The following is a 21,065-nucleotide window of genomic DNA, read 5'->3' as shown; positions in this document are numbered from 1 at the left end:
GGACAGAGCTGCGATACTGATAAAATAGTATCACATTTAGAACTGTTTGCTTGCTTCTAACAGCTGTGTTTAGCACGAGGCCAATGACCTACTTATTTGTAAACAGTTAGTGGCGACACACGACCCAAAAGGAAGAAAAGGGACCCCCATAAATCACTTGACATCCGTGTCTGACGACGAAAGTCGTACACTCTACCGAGTTGGCAGCCGCGCAGAGGCACCTCAAATCAACATGGAAGCGACTAGCTGCAACCAACTCATGCTCAAAACAAATAAAAAAATAAAATTAATAATATTTGTATAACCGTATATGTTCACTAACAAATTCCTAAATACCTTTGGCCTCGGCTTAGAACTCGCCGTTGGAGTATGTTGTCCGTAAGCTGTCTTGGGAAAGCGCACAACTTCCTCGGCTCAGAAGATTTTCTACTTTCCTCGTCACGCGATTTCGGGGCGTCAACGTTGTATGGAGAATCACGAAGAGTTCGGAAGGTCATCCCTTTTCGCGGAGCCGGGTCGGGTGAGAGGACACGAGAGGCAGTATGAAAATTAATGTCGAGTTGGAATGTTTGGGCCTTGGTTCGCTGCGAAGGCGTTTAATTGAACGGGCTCCAAGTCTTTCAAAATCGCGTGGAGGGGACGTCGGCGTGATGAACGAGGGTTCAAAATCGGAGGACGAACACATACTAAAGCGGGGTTTACCCGGAGGTTGATGCAACTCGACTGGAAATCCCTCGAGATCCTTTTCAGCAGCCTTCGTGAGGTGGATAGTAGGCCTGGCGGCTAGTGGACGTTAAAAGCCCCACCAGAACAAACCTACTTGAAACATGCACGCGTTTAGCATCATGACAAGGGACGCAATGAAATCCCCCTTTTACAGTCAGTAACGTAGTCCGTCGGAGGAAGCGGGGCGGGGTGATTTGGGATATTCCAACAGGTGCATTACCTCTCCCTCTGACGTGAGCGGTCCGGAGGTGTCAGGGCGACTATAAGAAGAAGTTAGGCCAGACCTTGGGGAAAGCCAGACACGTATTGGTTCTTGGGGTTTTGCATTTGGAAGAATAGCGACCATTTCATTTGGGGCAGTGAGGTGCCGACCCAGTTTGCAAAAAAACCTTTTCTCGCCATTCAATCCGTTCCCATCTCCTTTCTCTCTCGTTTCCACTTCCATCCGCAACACCCAAAGTTTACTAACCACAGCTAAATCCATATATCTAGTTTCAGTACACCATTACAGAGGTCGACGAGGGAGTCCCAGTACTTATGCGGAAACAACACACCATTCAACGAAGGGTTTAGTAGCACGTACACAAAGGGGGGGGGGGGTACGGTTCTATGTCACAATCTAGAATTTATAAACACGGGGACATTAGAGATAAGGGCGGGGATACAAGGCAATTGTAGGGATATGATAGAAACTGTTAGGTCGATTAGTAATAGAGTCCAGTATTCGAAAGTTAGGTGAGACACGTACTCGTTTCTTGTAAAACTCGCTGAGGGTCGATGGACGTTTTCCCCACACTTTGGCTAAAAATAACCGGGAGTTACCATGGAAAGGAGACATTAAATACCTACCACCCCATAACGGTGGGCTTCGAATTAACAAATCACACAACGTGAAGTTAAGGGATTTATTGTAGATCAACCCCAAAGCGAAGGCCTTATTTTACTGTGTGCAATATCACAGGGGCGGGGGATATTCAGAGTTAGCTAGGCTCAGCACGATATCATTTTGCAAAAGCAAAACTGAACGCTGGGGAGAAAGAGGTATAAAAACCTCATTCAAGCGAGTTAGGACAATTAGGAGGTCGAGTCAACACAGGCTGAAGTTCTGGTGATTTCTGGAAGGTTCAGTGGGCAATATTATAGGCTCATAGATGTACATCTAATAACTACCGTTGTTTCCACAACATGGACAGTTTTTTTTATCACCACACGACAACATTTAATGTATTTAACTTAGGGATGATAATAATTTACACTTTCTTACGTCGTGACTATCAATGACAACGAATATTCGAAGAAAAAACAAAATAATTCGTTTTTCTTCGTTTCTAAAATTTTCTTTTTTATTTCTTCCAAGTAAAACTTTTAAGAATGTAACAAATAAAGCGAGAAGGTAATTCAGGTAGGAACTGGAATGTGGAATCATCATGAAATTGATTCAATATTAAACACTTAAAAAGTTCGAATTCGGAACAAGACTCCCAACTGCTACCTAACCGGCTGGTTTCAGTGAGACCATGCCATCCCCAATTGGGGAATGTTATGAGAATGAAGGGAGTGGGGTGGGGAAGGAAATAAGCAAGAGGAAGGTGGGGAAGGACACGGTTAACAAATAAAACTTAAGCCGTTTCAAGCACTGTTTCGATTCTGAATTGTGATGTTTCACCGAGATAATTATGTTGAATGTATTCAATAATAACAATGATTCAGACATATTATAAAGATAGTGTTACGAAAAAGGATGATTGAAGTATCATGAAAAGGAGAAAGAGAGAATAAGTAAGAGTAATAATTTTTGATAAAATCTACATTATAGTTTTATAATGCCCTAAACTAGGGCAAAAGGTTATTATCAGAATTGAATATAATATAACTTCTCCGAATTACGTTGGACTCAAAAGTAGGTACACCATAAAGAGATACATGATTATTGACACAATTTTTTTAATTCATCTATGTAAATAATAATAAATATTTAGGTCGAAGAAACTATTTATATCATGCTCCACTTATATTTAATATTCTTCTGGATTATATTCAATCTACCACAGACATATGAATTTATGTCTATGGAATTTACCAATTTATTGGCTAAATATAAAAAGATGTTTTGATTTTGTGTTGACACATTTTTTCACTCTTTCCTTCCACTATTCAAATATTGTTCATTGATGTAATAAGATTATCTTGGTCAATGGTTACAATCCATTCTCATATTATCCATCTGTCAGTTATGTAACACATTTTTTTTCTTTCTTCTTTTAATACGTAGATAGTGATATGTAGTATCAAATGTTTAGATTGTTAACTACGATTCAGGCTTAGTCCAAGTGAGGTTGATTTTTTTATGAAAAATTATGATTTGTGTATGGTGAGAATCAATAAATAAATAAATATTCATATATTATGCTAACTATTTTATTTTTTGTTTGTTTTACGCCCAGTCGGGCTTTTAGGTGGATTTTATGAACAAAATATATATTTTTTTTTATAGTGAATACCTCACAAGAGTCCCAACTGCTCCCGTCTGGAGCCAGTGAGACTATGGCATCCCCAATTGGGGGATGTTGTGAGGCTGAAGGTAAGTGGGGAAGGGAAAGAGGAAGGTGGGGAAGTACCTGGCTATTCAGATCTAGTCACTAAACACGGCTAAAGCCATTTTTTTTTTTTTTTTTTTTTTACAGTATTACCGCACAAGAGTCCCAACTGCTCCCGTCTGGAGCCAGTGAGACTATGGCATCCCCAATTGGGGTATGTTGTGAGGCTGAGGGTATTGGGGAGGGGAGGGAGATGGGGGAGAGGAAGGTGGGGAAGTACCTGGCTATTCAGATCTGGTCACCAAACACGGCTAAAGCCATTTCAAGCAACGTTTCAATTCTGAATGGTGGTCTTACACCAGGGCGATACTGGTAGTATCTTCCACTCTGGAACGTGCCGCAAATATACTATATATTATTTTAATTAATTAATTGTGAAATAACACAAATCAATCAAATAAAATTTATTTGCGCACGCCGGGTTCGAACCCGCGACCTTCGGATCTGTAGTCAAAAGCGTATACCACTAGACCACGCCGGCCGCCATTTGGAGCAACGTTTCAATTCTGAATGGTGGTCTTACACCAGGGCGATACTGGTAGTATCTTCCACTCTATACCAAGTGAACCATCGAAAATTAAATTGTGATAAAACAGTAAACTTATAAACTGAATATCCAACATTATTAGTGAAACATGTAACAATAACATAAAAAAATATCGAAATTAGAACATTACTACATATAAGACAAATTAATAAAACTTAATTACAAAAATAACTCTTGTTTGTAATTAGATTAAAGTAGTTCAAATTAAAATATATTTTACAAATTTAACATTAACTATTATGTACCCAAAATGTATTAAATGTTTTTTTTAATGGAAGAGCGAAAGTCTCTAGACTGTGTAAAAATGTGTAAATGTATTATTTTAATGCCTGCGTGTTGTAAAAACATTCATAAAATCTAGTGTTTTATGATGTTAATTTCATTCCTTTACAAACAGAAATGTCCACATAATAAATTGCGAGGAGGCCATTATTCACAAGGGAAGACATGAATACCCACAATTATTATTCTAATGGAATATTAAAACGATGTTTCGTTAGATAAATGATTGTGTGCCGCAAAATAAGACCGCTTCTTTGCAGTTACTACTGAAATATTAGTAAAAATGGGAAAAGAAACTAATGAATAACTGAGGGAATCTGAGCCAATATCTCTTCCTCGCTGGGCGGATGGTTTAACAATACTCGTTAATTGTCTATCCTTTATTTGTAAAATTATTTTTTTTTATTTGGTACAATATTTTACATTGCTTATTACAATTTAGTAATGTTGGCCTCATTGGGTGGTTTACACGTGGCGGCGGATGCGTTGTCTCACTTACTAAGTGGCCGTCTGGATCGGGAGATACTGGTTGAGGGGGACCTTTTGACCTCTCCTGCTGGATTCTCTCGGCCCATCGTAGGGGGAGAGATGAATTCATACGACCCGTCACTCCTTGACCCACTAGCAGCCTCTTAGATTCCTACTTACCCCTTATACTTTTTTCCTTCCTTGAACTTCTTATCCTTCCTTTCCCTGAAAAGATCCTCCACATAGCTTCCCCAGAGATGACATAGGGCCCGAGGGAAATTATTGTCCTCAGAGCCTTCCTGTTTTGAGCTACTGTAAAAGAGATTTTTTTTATTTGCCATTGTGGATCATTCTGAAAAATGTTCTTCAAATAACATTATTACGTACACTAGACTTTTCTCTTACTTCTAAACTTCAAACAATCTTAATCGTGTTTCTTGATCCCACTCTTATTATTTTATTCTTTCAATGCCTAATCGATCTCTTAACTTGTTAAGAACACTCTAAATAATAAAGACGATCCTTTTAACAAAATTCACACCATTATTCTATTAAAATCATCTTCGGGCATTCTGTTTACTCCAATCGCCATTATCACGGATTCCCAATTTAAGTTAGTCATTTTTAGACACACTGACCCCCAGATTCCAACCCATCTTTAAGCATTCTGTCCAATCACCACTCTCACAGATTTTCAAATTGGACGTTCATAACTTTTTGCCGATTTTGTTTTTCATTTATAAATATCAAAGTAACTCAACAGTATCAAGTGGTTCGATACGTTTGTTGATTTAGCAGGGGTGCGCGGGTTCATCGGGTAAGATGTGTTCAGGGCCTCCTGTGTGAGGTTAATGTAATGAAGATATTAATAAATTATTATATTTTGTTTTGTTTCAGATACCTGCCACTGACAAGTCTCATCGTATTTATGATTGGTTTCTCGCTTGGGTTCGGTTGCATCCCATTCCTTCTGTTGGGAGAACTCTTTTCCACCAAACATCGCGGAGCCTTGAGCGCCATAGCGGGGTCCTTCAACTTGGCTGTTATGTTTTCGGTCATTAAGTCATACCATGCCTTGAATGTAAGACTTAAAATATTAGTAAAAGAACATAAGTTTTCATCTTAGTTATTAAGTTATTAAGTTATTTGTTATCGATGGGTCACGGGTATTCATGTGATAGGTAGTGCAGAAGATTCTCGAGTGCTTGGTACCAATGGAACTTAAGCAGTGGTGGTCTGTGACTTTTCAGTGATCCAGTCTAATTCTCTTCATAAAATAATTGAAATTTTGAAAAAAAACAATATTTTTTACCACTCTAGCTCACAAAGTCTCAAACCACCCCTGAATTTGAGCTATCCTAGTGTGGCATCCACATCTGGGGAATATTTACACTTTTAATATTTTTGGAGAAGAAAAATTTTGAGGTAATTACAGTACCTCCAATAAACTTATCGTTTTTTGCATTAAATCCACGTAATAGGTTTGATGTAAATAATTTTCCCCAAGGCCTATCTCATCTTTAGGCATTTATTTATTTATTTTGTAAGAAACAAACAGCTTTTATATAATATGCAGCGATAGATATAAATATACAAGTTAACTGAAGTCAAGCCACATAAGTTTCTTATGTTAAAGTGCATAAGAAATGAAGTTTTAGTTTCTTAAAATTAAGTTGGTGTTAAAGGAAGGGGAGAGGAAGAGGAAAATGGGAAGAGGATAGGAAGAGGAAAATAGGAAGAGGATAGGAGATGCTGCCGATACATTCCATACTCTCATATTAATAATCGATCGTACGCATTACTTCATATCGATATTTCTTTAGGTTATTACCAAAAATGTCAATGCTGTAATTTTTTTATTATATTGTGCACATATACGAGGAATTGGGGAATTTTTTCGAATGTTTGTTCTACACGAGGGTAGATAAAATAAATCAGATTGTCGGATTGATCTAGACGGAATATGAACATTTATTAAATTGGTAAGTTCTGGTGAGTCCAGACCATTATTTAGGATTTTAAATAATAAGATTTGATCAAAAATTAGACGTCGTGTTTGGAGGGAGTTAAAATTATGAAATTTAATGGATTCTGTATAATTTGAGAAGTGTAAGTTTAGTTTATAATTAATGTGTTTTAAATTTTTTTTTGATTTTTTTCTATTTTTCGATATGGGCTTGGTATAAAGTCCACATGATGTGTGGACGCTCTTCTTAAATGAAATAAGGAGAGGAAGTTTTGGAAAGGAAAATTTTTTGAAGGGTGGGTTGGAATCTGGGGGTCAGTGTGTCCTGGAGTGACTAACTTAACTTATCCCATTGCGATGCAAGGTGTTGGGTGGAGGGAGTCCGGATAGAAAGGTCGAATGGTCTCTATTAACCGGCTTTTCTCAGTCCAGCCCACCACACAGCTATTGGGCAAACAAATCCGCGACCAGCAACCTCACTCCATGTTACCCCTGCTTAAACTACAAACATAGTTCTGAACCACTTAGGGTGACCTATGGCAGAGGTTTTCGTTATCCAATGAATGGTTCCCAGGGAGGCAGTACCCATATCCGCCTCCCAAATTGAAAAACCATTTAAATTCAGAGTGGTTGTCGCCACTCCATTCCCACAGTAATCCTTTCTGAAACTATGTCCATATACATCTATTTTACTTCATGTAAATACCACGTCAACTTATTTATTTTCTTTTTTTTCTGTTTTCACAGGTAAGTAGCTTGCTGCTCTATTACGGAATTAGTCTTTAATAAATTTCAATGCAGCTCATAATCATTTGTCATTTTATAGTTTAAATCCATTTCAGAATGTCCTGACCATCGCAGGAACGTTCTTCATGTACTCCGCATTCTGCGCTGCTAGTGTGGTGTTTGTCATATTCCTGGTACCCGAGACTAAAGGCAAAACCCTCGCTGAAATAGAACAACTCTTCACCTCTACACCACCTCCTCGGCCCAAACAAACTGTGGAAGGGATCGAAAATACAGCTTTTCAATGATCAAATGTGATACTAGAAGAATAATGATTTAACTAGCACAATAGAAGCTCTTTTCGTTAAACCACTTGTTTTCTATTCTTAAAATTATCAGTATCGTTAGATTAGTAGGTAACTAGTCAATAGATTCCTTCCGATTTTCAGCGAATATAGTTAAGTTATTTGTAGGAAGTAATGATTGCGTAGTTTTGACATCAAATTTTAAGCAAGCAATTCCTTTGTATAAACAAACACTTTTCTGAAATACAGTTTTTTTTTTTTTTTTTATTTTTTTTTTATTTATTCTTTAATATATTTGTTAAACAATGGTATAGTATATTGTCCTCCACGCTAGGAGTTCACCTGTGTTGTGGAGGACTTTTTCAATTGTAAAGTTATATAATTCTAAAACAATACAGTGGAGTTGGTTACACATAGAAACATTAAAAATTAAAATATAAAACCAGTTTTTAATATACCCAAGCTCTATCAGGACTGCATTTCATCAATTTACAAAAATAACAACATTGAGAAATTTTATATAAATGTACAAAAGAGAGTGCGACAATTGGGAGAGAACTAAATATGTTTATTATCCATAATTTACAATTCACATTATGTCAAACTCTTGAATGTTTCAACATACGAGTGTTGTTTTTGATCTCTACACTTTTTGTTTGTTGATGATGTGCAGTCCGAACTAAACAATAATATATTATTTTAATGGTAGTCGATAATTAAATATTTCATGAAAGTAGAGATCCATTCAATATCGTTGTTTTTTGAAAATGAATTAATTTTGGAGCCTTACCGAATTCTCCCGATTAGTTCAGCACACTTAAAATTTTTGGAAATTGCATGCAATATCCAAATATGTAACCATAAAAGTTTTTGCAACACTTTTTCTCCAGATGACAATGATTTTAATGACTGAAACTCGATGACAATCTTGACTTGTCGTAGGTTGCCAAAACAAACCTTACCAAGATGGAAACTTATAATTCTTAAATTTATTTTTCAAATATTTTGTTCTCAGATGAGCTAAATGAAATTTTTATACCCTTTTTAATATTTTCAACTCCCATAAGTTGGAGTTGAAATCCATTTATTAGCTTCTAAGTGGACCATTCTTAAAATTTTCATCTTCGCTTTTAACTTATTTGAAAACAAATGTGGATCAACATTCACATGGTTTTGTGCCTACTTACAATAATGCGTACTCAGTGCACTGATGGTACAGATAATGTATTTTTAATTTTTTACGCATTTCCATGAGCGTTGTATAACATCACGTTTGACATCGTTGTATAACACGGATGGCATTGAATCGCCAATTGAGTTAGCTGTGTTTGTTTTGTAGGTACATAATAACGAATTTATCTGTATAAAAATTATTGTTAAGTTTTGTAAATTTTCCACGGTTCGTATGAATTGGTAAGGACGGGTTGTATCACAGAATTTGAACAATTCATTAAATTTCAAAGTTGATTTTCAATATTTGAAGGTTCTATTCAAGTTCTATCATTAAGTTCTGTAAAATAAAAAGACCAATGATGATATAACAACAGAATTCGAAAAGAACCTTCGCAGAACTTGAAAATTAACTTTGAAATTTGATAAATTATTCAAATTCTGCGAAAAAAACCTATCCTAAGTGATTAGTGTTTATTTTTTTTAAATATTTAATCTACCACCTTCAGTTATATATAAATTTTAGTTTTGAAACTTTTATGTTGAAAATGGTACCTTTCTTGTTAAGTTTTGAATTTCTAATACAAACCATTTTAATTTATTTATATCCTAATTATCTTTGTATGTAATCCAATCACGTTATAATTTTTTTGTTTGTATCAATAATTACGATGCATAAAAAAATTATTTTAGCGATGATATTAATTTTAACTTGTTGATGTCTACGTGTACAAAGTATAAAATCCTTTTCAACATTTTTGATACTTATAAAATTAATTGTACGATGTAGAAAGGGCGTGTGTCATATTCATGATAATTTTTATGTACGAAATCTAAATATCAATGCAAAACATGAAATATAAATAATTAGGAATATTATTAGTGATTTTTTATTGTTTCTTATCAGCTTAATGAACGCTTGCAATTTAAATTTTATAATATTTTAGAAATAAACATAACTTATGAACCTACTCTTTAATTTAATAGCCTATTCATGATTCCAAAGCTCGTTTTCAGGACTCAAAAAACGCAAAAGAAAGCGAAGGCAAAGCTAACCTAATAAAGAATTATGTTACCCTTTTCCTTCGAGAGTGGCTCAGTTCAGAGCTTTTTGGTCGTTGTATGTCAGCTAAAAGCTTTCTGCAAATTAAATATTCCACCAAAACTCGACGTGGGTTCATTCTATGTTGAATTATGGCATGAATTTTGTTGTCGTGACGACACATGAAAGAAAAATTATATCACGAAGTAAGGGGTGTACTGTTACCCCGATAATGGCTGACAAAGGGAAATTGATAAGGTAAGATAAGTAGCTTTAGATGGCTAAGTCTCGTCTAGAGGAGATGTCTTTTGATGGCAATAAATACCACCTTTAGCCAATAATAGATCGAGCAGTAGGTACATAAAGTTATTAAATTAAATGCTTTATTCATTCATCTCTTTCCATAATGATTACTTATCATGTTCTTATCTAATTATTACATTCAAATATTCTATTTGTAAATGCCAATAATTATTTTGAGCATTGTAATTCAAAAAAATGAAATATTCGTTTTTTTTAATTTTAATTTTATTTAGTATATAATATTCTACCCCTTTAGTTTTAGACAAAGGTATTTTTATGAAGAAATTAAAAACTGCACCTGTTCCTTATATTTTTATTTTTACCACCTTACTAATTAGCGTGTTTTTGATTTTGTGCATTTATCAGTTGTGTAGAGTTTGAAACACGTTTATTAGTAAGGCCGAAATTCGTACGTTTTATTTTTTACTTTATATTCAAAATAACTATAATTTTTTGGTTATCATAAAACAGGCAGTTGCCTGGTATGGTGATTCAATTAATCAATGCCCTGTAAATGTCTAATAAAAACCATTATTTAAAAAATAAATAAATTGTGTGGGTAGTTATTGGCCACCATTTTACTTTTAGATCTGTTATGTTTAGTACAATATTTTTACAATACAATTATATTATTTCCACCTATAAAATGCACCCATTATTCAAGTTCAATAGAATTCATAATCTCAAAACTTTACTCCAAACCATTCATAACACCGAGCAATGCCGGGTAAACGTCAGCTAGTTAATAATAAATTCAAGCGGTAATAGCCAAACAGAAAGCCGATTTTAAAAAAATTCCACAAAATACGATCCTGAGGACTTCTAGCCATCGAAATATTAATGACATCAGCCTGCTTAATGTGATGTGTACCCCATTGAACTAATAATCCAATTAAGAATACCTAGAAACTATTTAACATATGCAAATATACTACGGGCCGATGTTAAATACCATGTACTTAGTATTTACACAGAACACAATTAATATTGGGTGATTATTACTGTTATTAAATGTCATGTCGACATACAGCTTTCCTTTTAGGACACTTTATATTAATAAACGTCATATCTCTAATCTCTAAATAGTACAAAAATAAGTCGTTATCCGCGTCTGTCTGTTTGTGCGCTTAGCTCTTCTTAACTACGCAACGTATTTTTAAAGGATTTTTACTATCATTTAGAAAATTTCTTCAAAAAGGTTGACATATATGATACATGCATATTAAATTTATAAAAAGTAGAGAAAACTCGATCTTTTATTATCAAGTCGTAAAAAAATATTTTCGGGCACTAAATTGCTAACGATTGCTAAACCTCATGAGATACATCAAAATAATGTACTACGGAATTATATATTGTAAAAAGGCCTTCAGAATAGTCCATGATGGTATATGGTTATCTTCTAAGGATAACCCCCAACAAAGCAGCCGGTATCAGCTAGTTTAATTGTAATGAAGTATGGTTTTCTAATAGATTTTTTAGGCAAAGGTTCAACAACGGGTAGCAATGAATGGATATAAATCACTGATTCCAAGTTAAAAATTTTCTCAATTCTAAGTTATTAAACTAATGACTAAATTCATAAATTTTCTTGTGAACAGATAGAATTAACCATTTTTAATAAAAATATTGCTTAATATAATTAATTTAACACTAAATTTAACGCTTCAGGGCTGTCAAAGTTAAAAAGATAAACGTTGTTATACAGAAAGTATTGCATTTCATTGTCCTGAAAGCAATACCAGATCAAATACCTTATTTTATATACAACATTTCAAATCGAAATACGCACAAAACTCCTTGCTCGGGCGTATCTGCAAATCTTATAATGCCTTAAGCGATATTAACATTTTCCACTATACCCGTAAATCGTTTAAAATCAAATTCACATTACTATGTACCTAAGTTAAAAATATTACTTCTGTATTGTTTAGTATTCTCTTTTTAATCATTTTTCACACACACTATGTACTTTATTACTTTTAATTAATTTTTAGCTTTTATAAATATTATAAATGGAACTTAACTGGTTTAAATCATGTTCTTTATTTTATGTTTCCTAAATAAACTAAAATAAAAAATTTAAAAAAAAATCGGGGACGCCCGAGGAAGGCACGATCAAGTGAAACAAATATTTGAGTCGGGCCTTGTCAAGAGTCACAGTAACGACGGAAGGGTAAGTAAGAGACGATGTCTGAATGTGTATGAAGCAAGAATTGATTTTAAAGATTGAGATGTGAATGGATCTATCCTCTCTGCTTACCCATGGCATGGTTGATGATGAATTATATAGTTTAGTAAACACAAATTACTTTGGAAGATAATAACCATAAAATTCATATAATATGATATCGTTAGGTAATCATTTTTTTGCCACAAAAAAACATTACACATTTATTTTCGTTAAATTTAAATATGAATATTTTTAAATGATTGAACTTGTATAGAAGGGTTAGTTTTCATGTAAGCTATATAATTTTACGTAGGTATTTAAAAATGATTACTTTGCTAGAATAATGTTATAATGAACCATGTGAACCCTTTGTGAGCGAAACCCAAATTCAATTAGGTAGCCCGCACACGGGAGACTTTAGTTGCGGCGACCGCGGCAGTTGGAAACATTACAAAATCCATACAAATTTAAAAAAAAGTCACTGAGCCTCCATACAAAGTAATGGATTTTGGTGCTCGCAACTATTGCAAAGCAACTGTTACCGCAACTAAAGTTTGTCGTGTGCAGGCTGCGTTATTGTGAAACAAAAATGATTGAACTGTTAAAAGTCAGAATGGAAAATAATTTTTTACGAGAGATGAACGCTAAAATAGTTATTAAAGAAGTAGGATAAGTTATTTATTAATTGATTTTTCAGGGGCTTTGATAAATAATTAATGATAATTATATATATAATCAATAATTAATTAGTAATAGTTATTATACCTAGCTAATACTCGTAGAAAGTAAATAATTATGAATAACTGAACATCTTCAGTAACAAAATTTTGAAGAGTTAAGTGATAAATTGTAAATTTCCACTCACTCGGTATAATTATTTCCCTCCATTAGTATTCTGGGCTGAGAGGAATACATATGTTAGTTAGTCACAGAATTTACGCACTGGAATAAATCCCGACTTCTGATATTAGATAGTGGAATCCGAAAACGTATCAAAGAAATATCAAGTCAATGAAAATCCTTCTGTGTAACAATTTAAACATTTTAAAGACTGTTTAGTTCAAAAAATTTGCAGGTATCCACATATTAAAACTACTAAACAATAATATATTAAAAATGTATTACCGTTGCAATGTGTAGTGCATGCCTGCATGTTTAATTTATCGTTTCGAAATGCGTGAACTTTTTATTATTACATAAACTTATCAGTGGGCCAGACCCGCAAAAAAAGCTGAGCAAACATCTCTTTCGTAGCTCAATCCTTAGCAGAGTACCCTTTGTATACACCGTTCAACAAATCAGCTCAGATATCCACCGTGCGCGGCAAAATTTTGAAATTTCGTACACCTATCATGTTCTGAAACCATATTTTGTGTATAACAATAACAAACGTGTACGAAGCTACTGAACCATATACCAATATTATTATGGCCAGAATTTACGAAACAAAAAAAATATTCCCAAAGAAGCAAATACTGGGGTGTGACATTATATATTAAATAAAAATAAAACACTTCGCTTATTTCAAGCTGCATCAGGGTAATTATATTAACTTAATATAATGGCCCTGGTGAAGACTTGGTTGGCTGTCAGTTACTAATTCAATAAAAAAGTGGTGTATTACAAAACGTGTTTTTTCATTTAATAAAAAAAAGTTAAATGAACAAAACCAAATTAAGAGAGATACCTATACCAATCGACTGAATAGTGGGAGATCGCTTCTCAAGCAATTATACAATTAACCCTGAACAATTAATTCTCCACCGCCGATAATTATTATGAACTTTGTTTTTTCATGTATCTGGATGAAGTATAGATAATTCTTCTTGAATGTTTCAACAGATGTCAATGGAATAAGAAATAAACCATATTTTTAACCCGGGATGAGGGTATATTCCGTGAAAATTTGATTTGAAACTTGGGTGCCGCTCGAACACAATACATACGCGTGCGTCAGCCGTGGGTAAAAATAACACTTACAAACAGATCGCTATAATTTAAAGCCGTGCTCAGACTGATAGTAAAAAACATTCGGTTACTTTTACTGTCAAATGATGACTACTAAAAATGTCATGCAAATGATCGTGTTGATGTCGCGAGAACAATGGCCAAATATTATAGCTATCTCCGTTCAAATGGGATGTTATGACGCTGCAGAGTAAAAATCGCACTTAGCCTCATCGGTGGAAGCCAAAATATTTTTTTAAGCAGTGAAGGTCTGGTTTTTCAACGAAAACAAAGGTCTTAGTGACATATCCATAATACTGCAACATTGGTAGCTACCAAATGAACAGTGATATCTTATAGATATCTTTCATACTAGGTGTAAAGAGTACCATAGTTAAAAATAAGTTATGAGTATACATAGTTAAAAGATTTTTCTTTAAACTTAACCAAAACCTTCAATCGGTTTAAAAATAAAAATAAATATGTATTTAATTTTTAATTTTATAACAATATAATCGAAATGATTATTTTTTTAATTTGTCATGTTTACATTTAGCATCAGAAAACACATATTTCAACATGTTTTGCAGACTTTTGAATTTGTATGTATTTGTACTGTTGAAACCGAATCAACAACTGTCGCCAGACAATGCGTTAATATTGTTTAATGTCATTCATATCATTATTAAATTGCGTTCCTGGCGTGAGAAACTGACGATTATTTAAATTTTTCACGTTTGTTTTAATAGTTAAATTAATATTTAATTCAATTATTCAGATAATCTATATCACAATGTATTCTAGGAAAGAAAATAATAAAACTCACTAACACATATTAAATTAATTTGTAAACAAACGGCAACGGTAAGATGGTGGGAAGTTTATTATTATAAACTTCACAATACTTGTCGCAGAAAATGTGAATATAAAATATTACTATTCTTCACGAATCTACGTAGGATGATGCATGTAATGATTGAACCTTACTAGTATAATTTACGTTATGGTTTCTCTCATATACTGACTTAGATCAAATGATTTAGAGTGACATAAATTTAGTTCATTGCAATATATTGCAGGGATAATGAAATAGTTGTAAATGCACAAAAAGATGTAGCAATACAACGTTTTCTTAAATTACTAACGTTCTCTTTGTCATCAATACAGTGGTAGACCTGGGCCGTATTTCTGTAGAAGTCTGTGATAAAACACACTTGGCCCAAATATCCACATCCTCCGAGGACACGACTGTACTTTGGTTCACTCCGTGTACTCCCACCTTCCTCTCGAAGTGAGTGAGAGCATCTTCACAAAAAACGTTCAAAGCGTACCTCCAATCAATGCGATCCTCGTTTTCGTGAAAGACAGGCACGATCAATGGATGAGCTAACTAGGTCAAAATCAAAGCATTTAATTTAATTTGAACACTCCGATGATATGAGTGGGACTCATTGAGGTATGATTGCAGATACTTTTTTGCAGCCTAGAATAGTCAGCATTGTTTGTAGCGTGTTATATAGTAGTTGCACGTAAAAACGCTTCATAACAATACCTTGAACTTAAAGTATTATACTTAAGCGGATGTTATACATACGCCTGGCGAAATTTCTCATCTGTCAAAACGCCTTAATTTTTAAAGTTTTTCGAAATGAACATAATTTAAATAATTTGAAGATTTATATATGTAAATACATAAATATATTATATTCTATTCATACATTCATATATACATCACATACATGTGTGTTTCAAATTTAATACCACTGACTCAAAAAAGCACTCGAAAACCCCTCAATAAACGAAACGCTACAATGTCAACAATTCTCCCACACTCAAACAAAAATGCCCACATACGTAATGCATAATTAATGCGATAAACTGTACATCGAAGTTGTATATGTGGGTTTTATTGTGTATCAGTGTTTTATTTATTATGGTAGAAAGGCTACATTAATTTATTTATTGTTTTGTTGTTTAATTCGTAGAACTCCATTTAATTTTTGATAATGGCCTCAAAAGCCGAAACAGCTGTCACATTAAAAACTGTAAAAATAACAGAAATACTTGCAGAACTTAATAATTATTATAACATTATTAAATTTGATTTATTTTAAATTTATTTAAAAAAAAAAAAAAAAAAAAAAAAAAAAAAGCTACATTAATTACCAAAAAATCAGTAGACTGAAAAACAATAGTCCAGTATTAGTTAAAAAAATCAAGTTTGGAAAAAAAGCATACGAAAGGTAGGTATAGCCATTTCAGATAGCTGTTTTATATCAAATCATGTATGGAATTATCATAATATTACTCTGATCACGGAATATAATGATTAGAGGATTTGTAAATCTGAAGGAATTTTCAAAATATTTATTAGCCTCAGGATAATTATTGCCTGTCAAAAACAATAAAATACGATCAGAAATTTACCACTCCGATGAACACAGTCAAAAAAAAAAAAAAGAAAAAAAAAAAAAAAAAAAAAAAAAAAAAAAAAAAAAAACAAAAAAATTCTTAAACTTATTAAGAAATTATTTTTAGATTTAGATCTGTCAAAAATGAAAACTAAAGAAATACATTTCTAGTTCACAATTATTTTGATTTTGATATTTTGATTTAATTATGAAATTTATACGGATTATATCTTGAATAATTTTAAGCATTAAGCAGGAAAACACAGAAATATTTCACATCACGCATGCATGCATAGACAGCCGAAATTATATGTTTAATAAATGGTCTTTAAACAGCGCCGTTTATCACTTCAAGAGCGCTTATCATAAAATTGTGTCGTAAAACAAATACAATATCAAAATAATCACGTCACATAGTTTTGTAAGTAAAGCTGATAGAATGCATCAAATATTTGTTTTGACATTCCGTGTTTACTTATGAAATAACAGTTCAATTTATTGTCTGATGCAAGTGGGCCTATGGCATCTCAAACTTATATGTTATGTTAAAAAATATGATCCGTACTTCATGGAATGCGATAAGTTATTTGTAGCAAACAATTACTGCTAGGGGTGGCACACTACATACCATACATACCACATGTTGGGACTGACGTTTTTTCTTAGCGTGTCACGGGGGATACTGCTGCCAATAACATCTCTCCTTGATATCTTACCTAGGTAAACCTATACCTTGTAGGTTTCAAGAGAAATGAAAATAATGTACCTATCTTAATTCACGTCATTCTGTTAAACTTTTATATAGAAATGACACATTAATGTAGGATTTTATATTGTATGTGTATAGTGAATGGACGGAATATTTTATAAAAATATATGTATTATCCGAGAGAGTAGTTTAAGGGGTTTCTCACTCATGTATGTGTATGGCACTAGAAAATAATTTAAGAGGTTACCCGTAGATGGCACACAGCTGTCGATAATGCGGGAATTGAGTCTTTAATAAATACTAAGATCTATTATCCTTAATTGCAACCTCAACCCCCCGCATTCCCAATTTCTACCGATTAATAAAAAGTTTCTCTTTAAGTTTTTAGGTTGAAAAAAAAAGTCTTATTTTTAAGGTAATATATATACATTTGTTATGCAGAAACGTTAACTATATGAAATTTCCTAGATAGAAAAAAATTGAGAAGTATGCTTTGAAAATTTAAAAAAAATCATGTTTTTTTCTGTTTTTTAATATGTTATCGGCATGAGAAAATTCACAGTGTATCTTTAAATGCAACCGAAGCATTTTTCGAAAGATTTTTACTCTATTTTAAACAAGTCGTGTTTTATGAATATTTTCACCATTTTCGCTTAATATTATCGTTTTTTTTAATATTAGGGCGCTCCCTCTAACAATCGAATTAACATATTTCCCTTTCAAACCTTCTTTGAACGCTTACTAATGGGCCTTAATATCGAAGTCAGAATAATTCCTACCGCATGTATCACAAATAAAATGCAAAATATTCCAAAGAGATAAGACAAAGAGTTTGTGCATGAAACCCGGAGTTACAACAATATTATACAAATGTGTTTATTTATTTTGAGGCTGAAAAAATTTGGAAAATGATCATTTAACCATGATTAAAATAAAATTCAACACAACCATTCATTCAACATTGATTAACTTCCATTGAAGTCCAGCTTCCTGGTTTAAAAAATATATGATTAAATTCGTGCGTATAAGTGCTAACATAAAACTAACACGAGGTTGTTTATGTCCAACTTCCTTAAAAAAACTTTAAGGTAGCTATAAACTCAAACCTAAGTAAATATTTAATGATTCGATAACTAATTTATTATTGTTGACCATCAATCATGTAGTAGATTTTGTTGAGGGCCAAGAGATATTGCGATCTCTGGTATGCGAAGGGGAAAGCCATGAAGATGGAGATTGCCTCATTCCCGTGGGATAAAAGATGAGAAGTGAATTTCTCCTGCAGAGAAACATATTTTTAAATCATTTTTATACGAATGAACTGCAGTGCGTCAAAATGGTTGGAAGTTTGCACCCAAATATAATGGAATACAAAGCTGTACTGAACATTCGGCATTCGGAACACAATACATAATAACTACCTTCTATTATGAATTCTATTGAATGGGAGTAATAATAGATCCATGTGACCGGTTCCTTTATGCGTTGCTGCAGTTCCGAAATGCACAACGAACTTTTGTGTTTCCTACGTATTACAGGAGCTTGGATTAAAGTGGGCTATTTGGCAAAATACCAGGGGCGTGCCGTTACTTGAACGAAAAACGGTACTCGAACGGAAAATCAAAAACTTTCAAAACCGTTTTCAGTGCAAAAATTAAATCAAATTCATAAATAATTCAACATTTTTTACAAAATAAAGGATTTGGTATGAGAAAGGATTAAAAAGATTTATTTAATGAAGAACAAATTTGATCTCATCTGTATCTTCAGAATGATTATCTACTTCTATACAAATCACCCCTATCAATATCCCCTCCTTTATTCTCAGAACTAACGAACTGCTCTTCCTTTCAACTAATTATGGATAATATTCATCACGGTCCAGAATGTGTGGTCTGAACAGCTCATGACAAAACCCAGATTTTTGGATATAAGTCTAAACGTTTTGCATAAGATTTTTGTCTGTCAGCATACACGTGAAATATTATTAAATTGTTATTTCTTCTAGCTAGAACTTAACTTGACTTAAAACGTCTATTTTCTTATGTTTATTTCTGTATTTATTTGTTACTTATTTTTTTAAATTGGACGTAAGGCTATTAATAAATAAATAAATATATATTCCAGGAGCTAGTGGGATTGTGGAATTTCGTATTTTATGAGGCTGAAGCGAGTGAGAAGGGGAACAAGATGTGAGAAAGGAAGGTTAAAATTAATCTGGCTTTTGACGTGTTGTTTTTTTTACCAGAATAATTATGTAAGAATCATATAAATTTGTGTGCAAACACCTGGTTACCAGTCCGCGTTATCTGTATCTGGAGCTAAAGGTCTAAAGCGCTCTTCCGATGAGGTTGTTAAAGATTGCCGGAGGACATTATGGCACACCCCTGTTAAATAGGTACTCCCTCTTGTTCTCTGAACACAATACTTCCTGGAAAACATTGTGAACAACTTTATGAAATGGTTGAAAATGTAGTAAGTAGAAATAATCTCTCAATAGTTCTGAAATGTAGCGTAGTAAACAGTGCTTGAAGTGGCTGACACTCGGATAACTTCTTCCAACTCTAACACAATATTTGTCAACATTTATGCTTCAAAAAGTGTTTTGAAAAGAGATATTTTGTTTTGTTTTCTAAATCTACGATATTTCAAAACCATGCATATTTCTTAATTTTGATAAGCCTTTAAATTTTAAAATACGTGTTTTCTTTCCATTTTAATTTAGGCCTACCCCAATAAAGTAAAAAATTTGCACAAATACTCGTACAACTTATTCGCACTCTCTGTATTATATAAAGTATATCATGCATGTTTTGTGCAAGTTTTTTCCTCGAGTTGTGTCCTCGGGGCACAGGAAAGAAATGAAGGGATTTGTTTTTACTTACTTTTTCACGATAGTATTAAATTAAATTTGATGTAGAAATCACCGTTTTTTAGCAGTATCTTTTACAGTTACACGGTGTCAGTAATTTACTCCACAAATCTGTATTGAATAAACCACCCATTGCAAAAGAAGTAAGCGATATTGTGGTTCATGAAAATTCAAACAAAGGTAATTTATCAATGAAGAAGAACATAGAACTAACAAGTCTGGACGAAACATGAAACAAAACAAGACACAGAAAATAAAAAGATAACGGTCATAACTGGGAATCGACTTAATTACTAAACGTCATGTTTGTCGATCTCATATTTCAAATTCCGAATCAACAATATCATCTTGCAACTGTTTTTTTTTCATAAAGTCTGTAACAGACCATGCTTTAAGCAGTCTATATTCTCTTGGCTTGGCCTATCGACATCCTATTTCGGCATATCGCTCGACATACATTCCCATTGGAATTGTATTTCGAGCGATATGCTGAAATAGGACAAGCTGTGATGCGTAGAGCGTAAGCTGTCAGCCCCATAAATGTAGGTATTTATTTTTAACAGTCGAAATTTAAGAGTGATACTGATAGCGGTTAGTAATTTAATAAGTACGTAGTGACCATGTTAACGGTTTTTCTTTAAAAGGTGAGATCTCACGTTACTTAGTGTCTGATAAACTTTTTTTTTTCATTCACACCAAAACAACCTTATTGAATTAATTGTCAGATTTTTTGGGTTTAATCGGAATATAAAAGAGCTCAATTTAACTGAAGTACGAGTGTAACAAGATCATTATAAAGTGAGATTGAGTAAGAAACAAGA

General features: G+C 33.2%; 1 protein-coding gene across 2 annotated transcripts in view; it reads left to right on the top strand.

Moving 5' to 3' along the window:
• LOC149420907 (facilitated trehalose transporter Tret1-like) overlaps window positions 1-9,416 on the top strand; it is a 47,648-nt gene extending 38,232 nt beyond the window's left edge. For both annotated transcript variants that reach the window (XM_089635281.1, XM_089635280.1), the window contains 2 exons: window positions 5,518-5,701; window positions 7,429-9,416. In XM_089635281.1, the coding sequence (XP_089491407.1) occupies window positions 5,518-5,701; window positions 7,429-7,620 (376 nt within the window). In that variant the 3' untranslated portion in view covers window positions 7,621-9,416. The remainder of the gene's footprint in view (window positions 1-5,517; window positions 5,702-7,428) is intronic.
• The last annotated feature ends 11,649 nt before the right edge of the window (window positions 9,417-21,065 follow it).

The sequence above is a fragment of the Hesperophylax consimilis genome, chromosome 9, assembly GCF_061612785.1.
Source record: "Hesperophylax consimilis isolate HC1 chromosome 9, BYU_Hcon_1.0, whole genome shotgun sequence".
Taxonomy (NCBI): domain Eukaryota; kingdom Metazoa; phylum Arthropoda; class Insecta; order Trichoptera; family Limnephilidae; genus Hesperophylax; species Hesperophylax consimilis.
The sequence above is the reverse complement of the archived record's forward strand: the minus strand, read 5'-3'. Positions and strand labels throughout refer to the sequence as shown.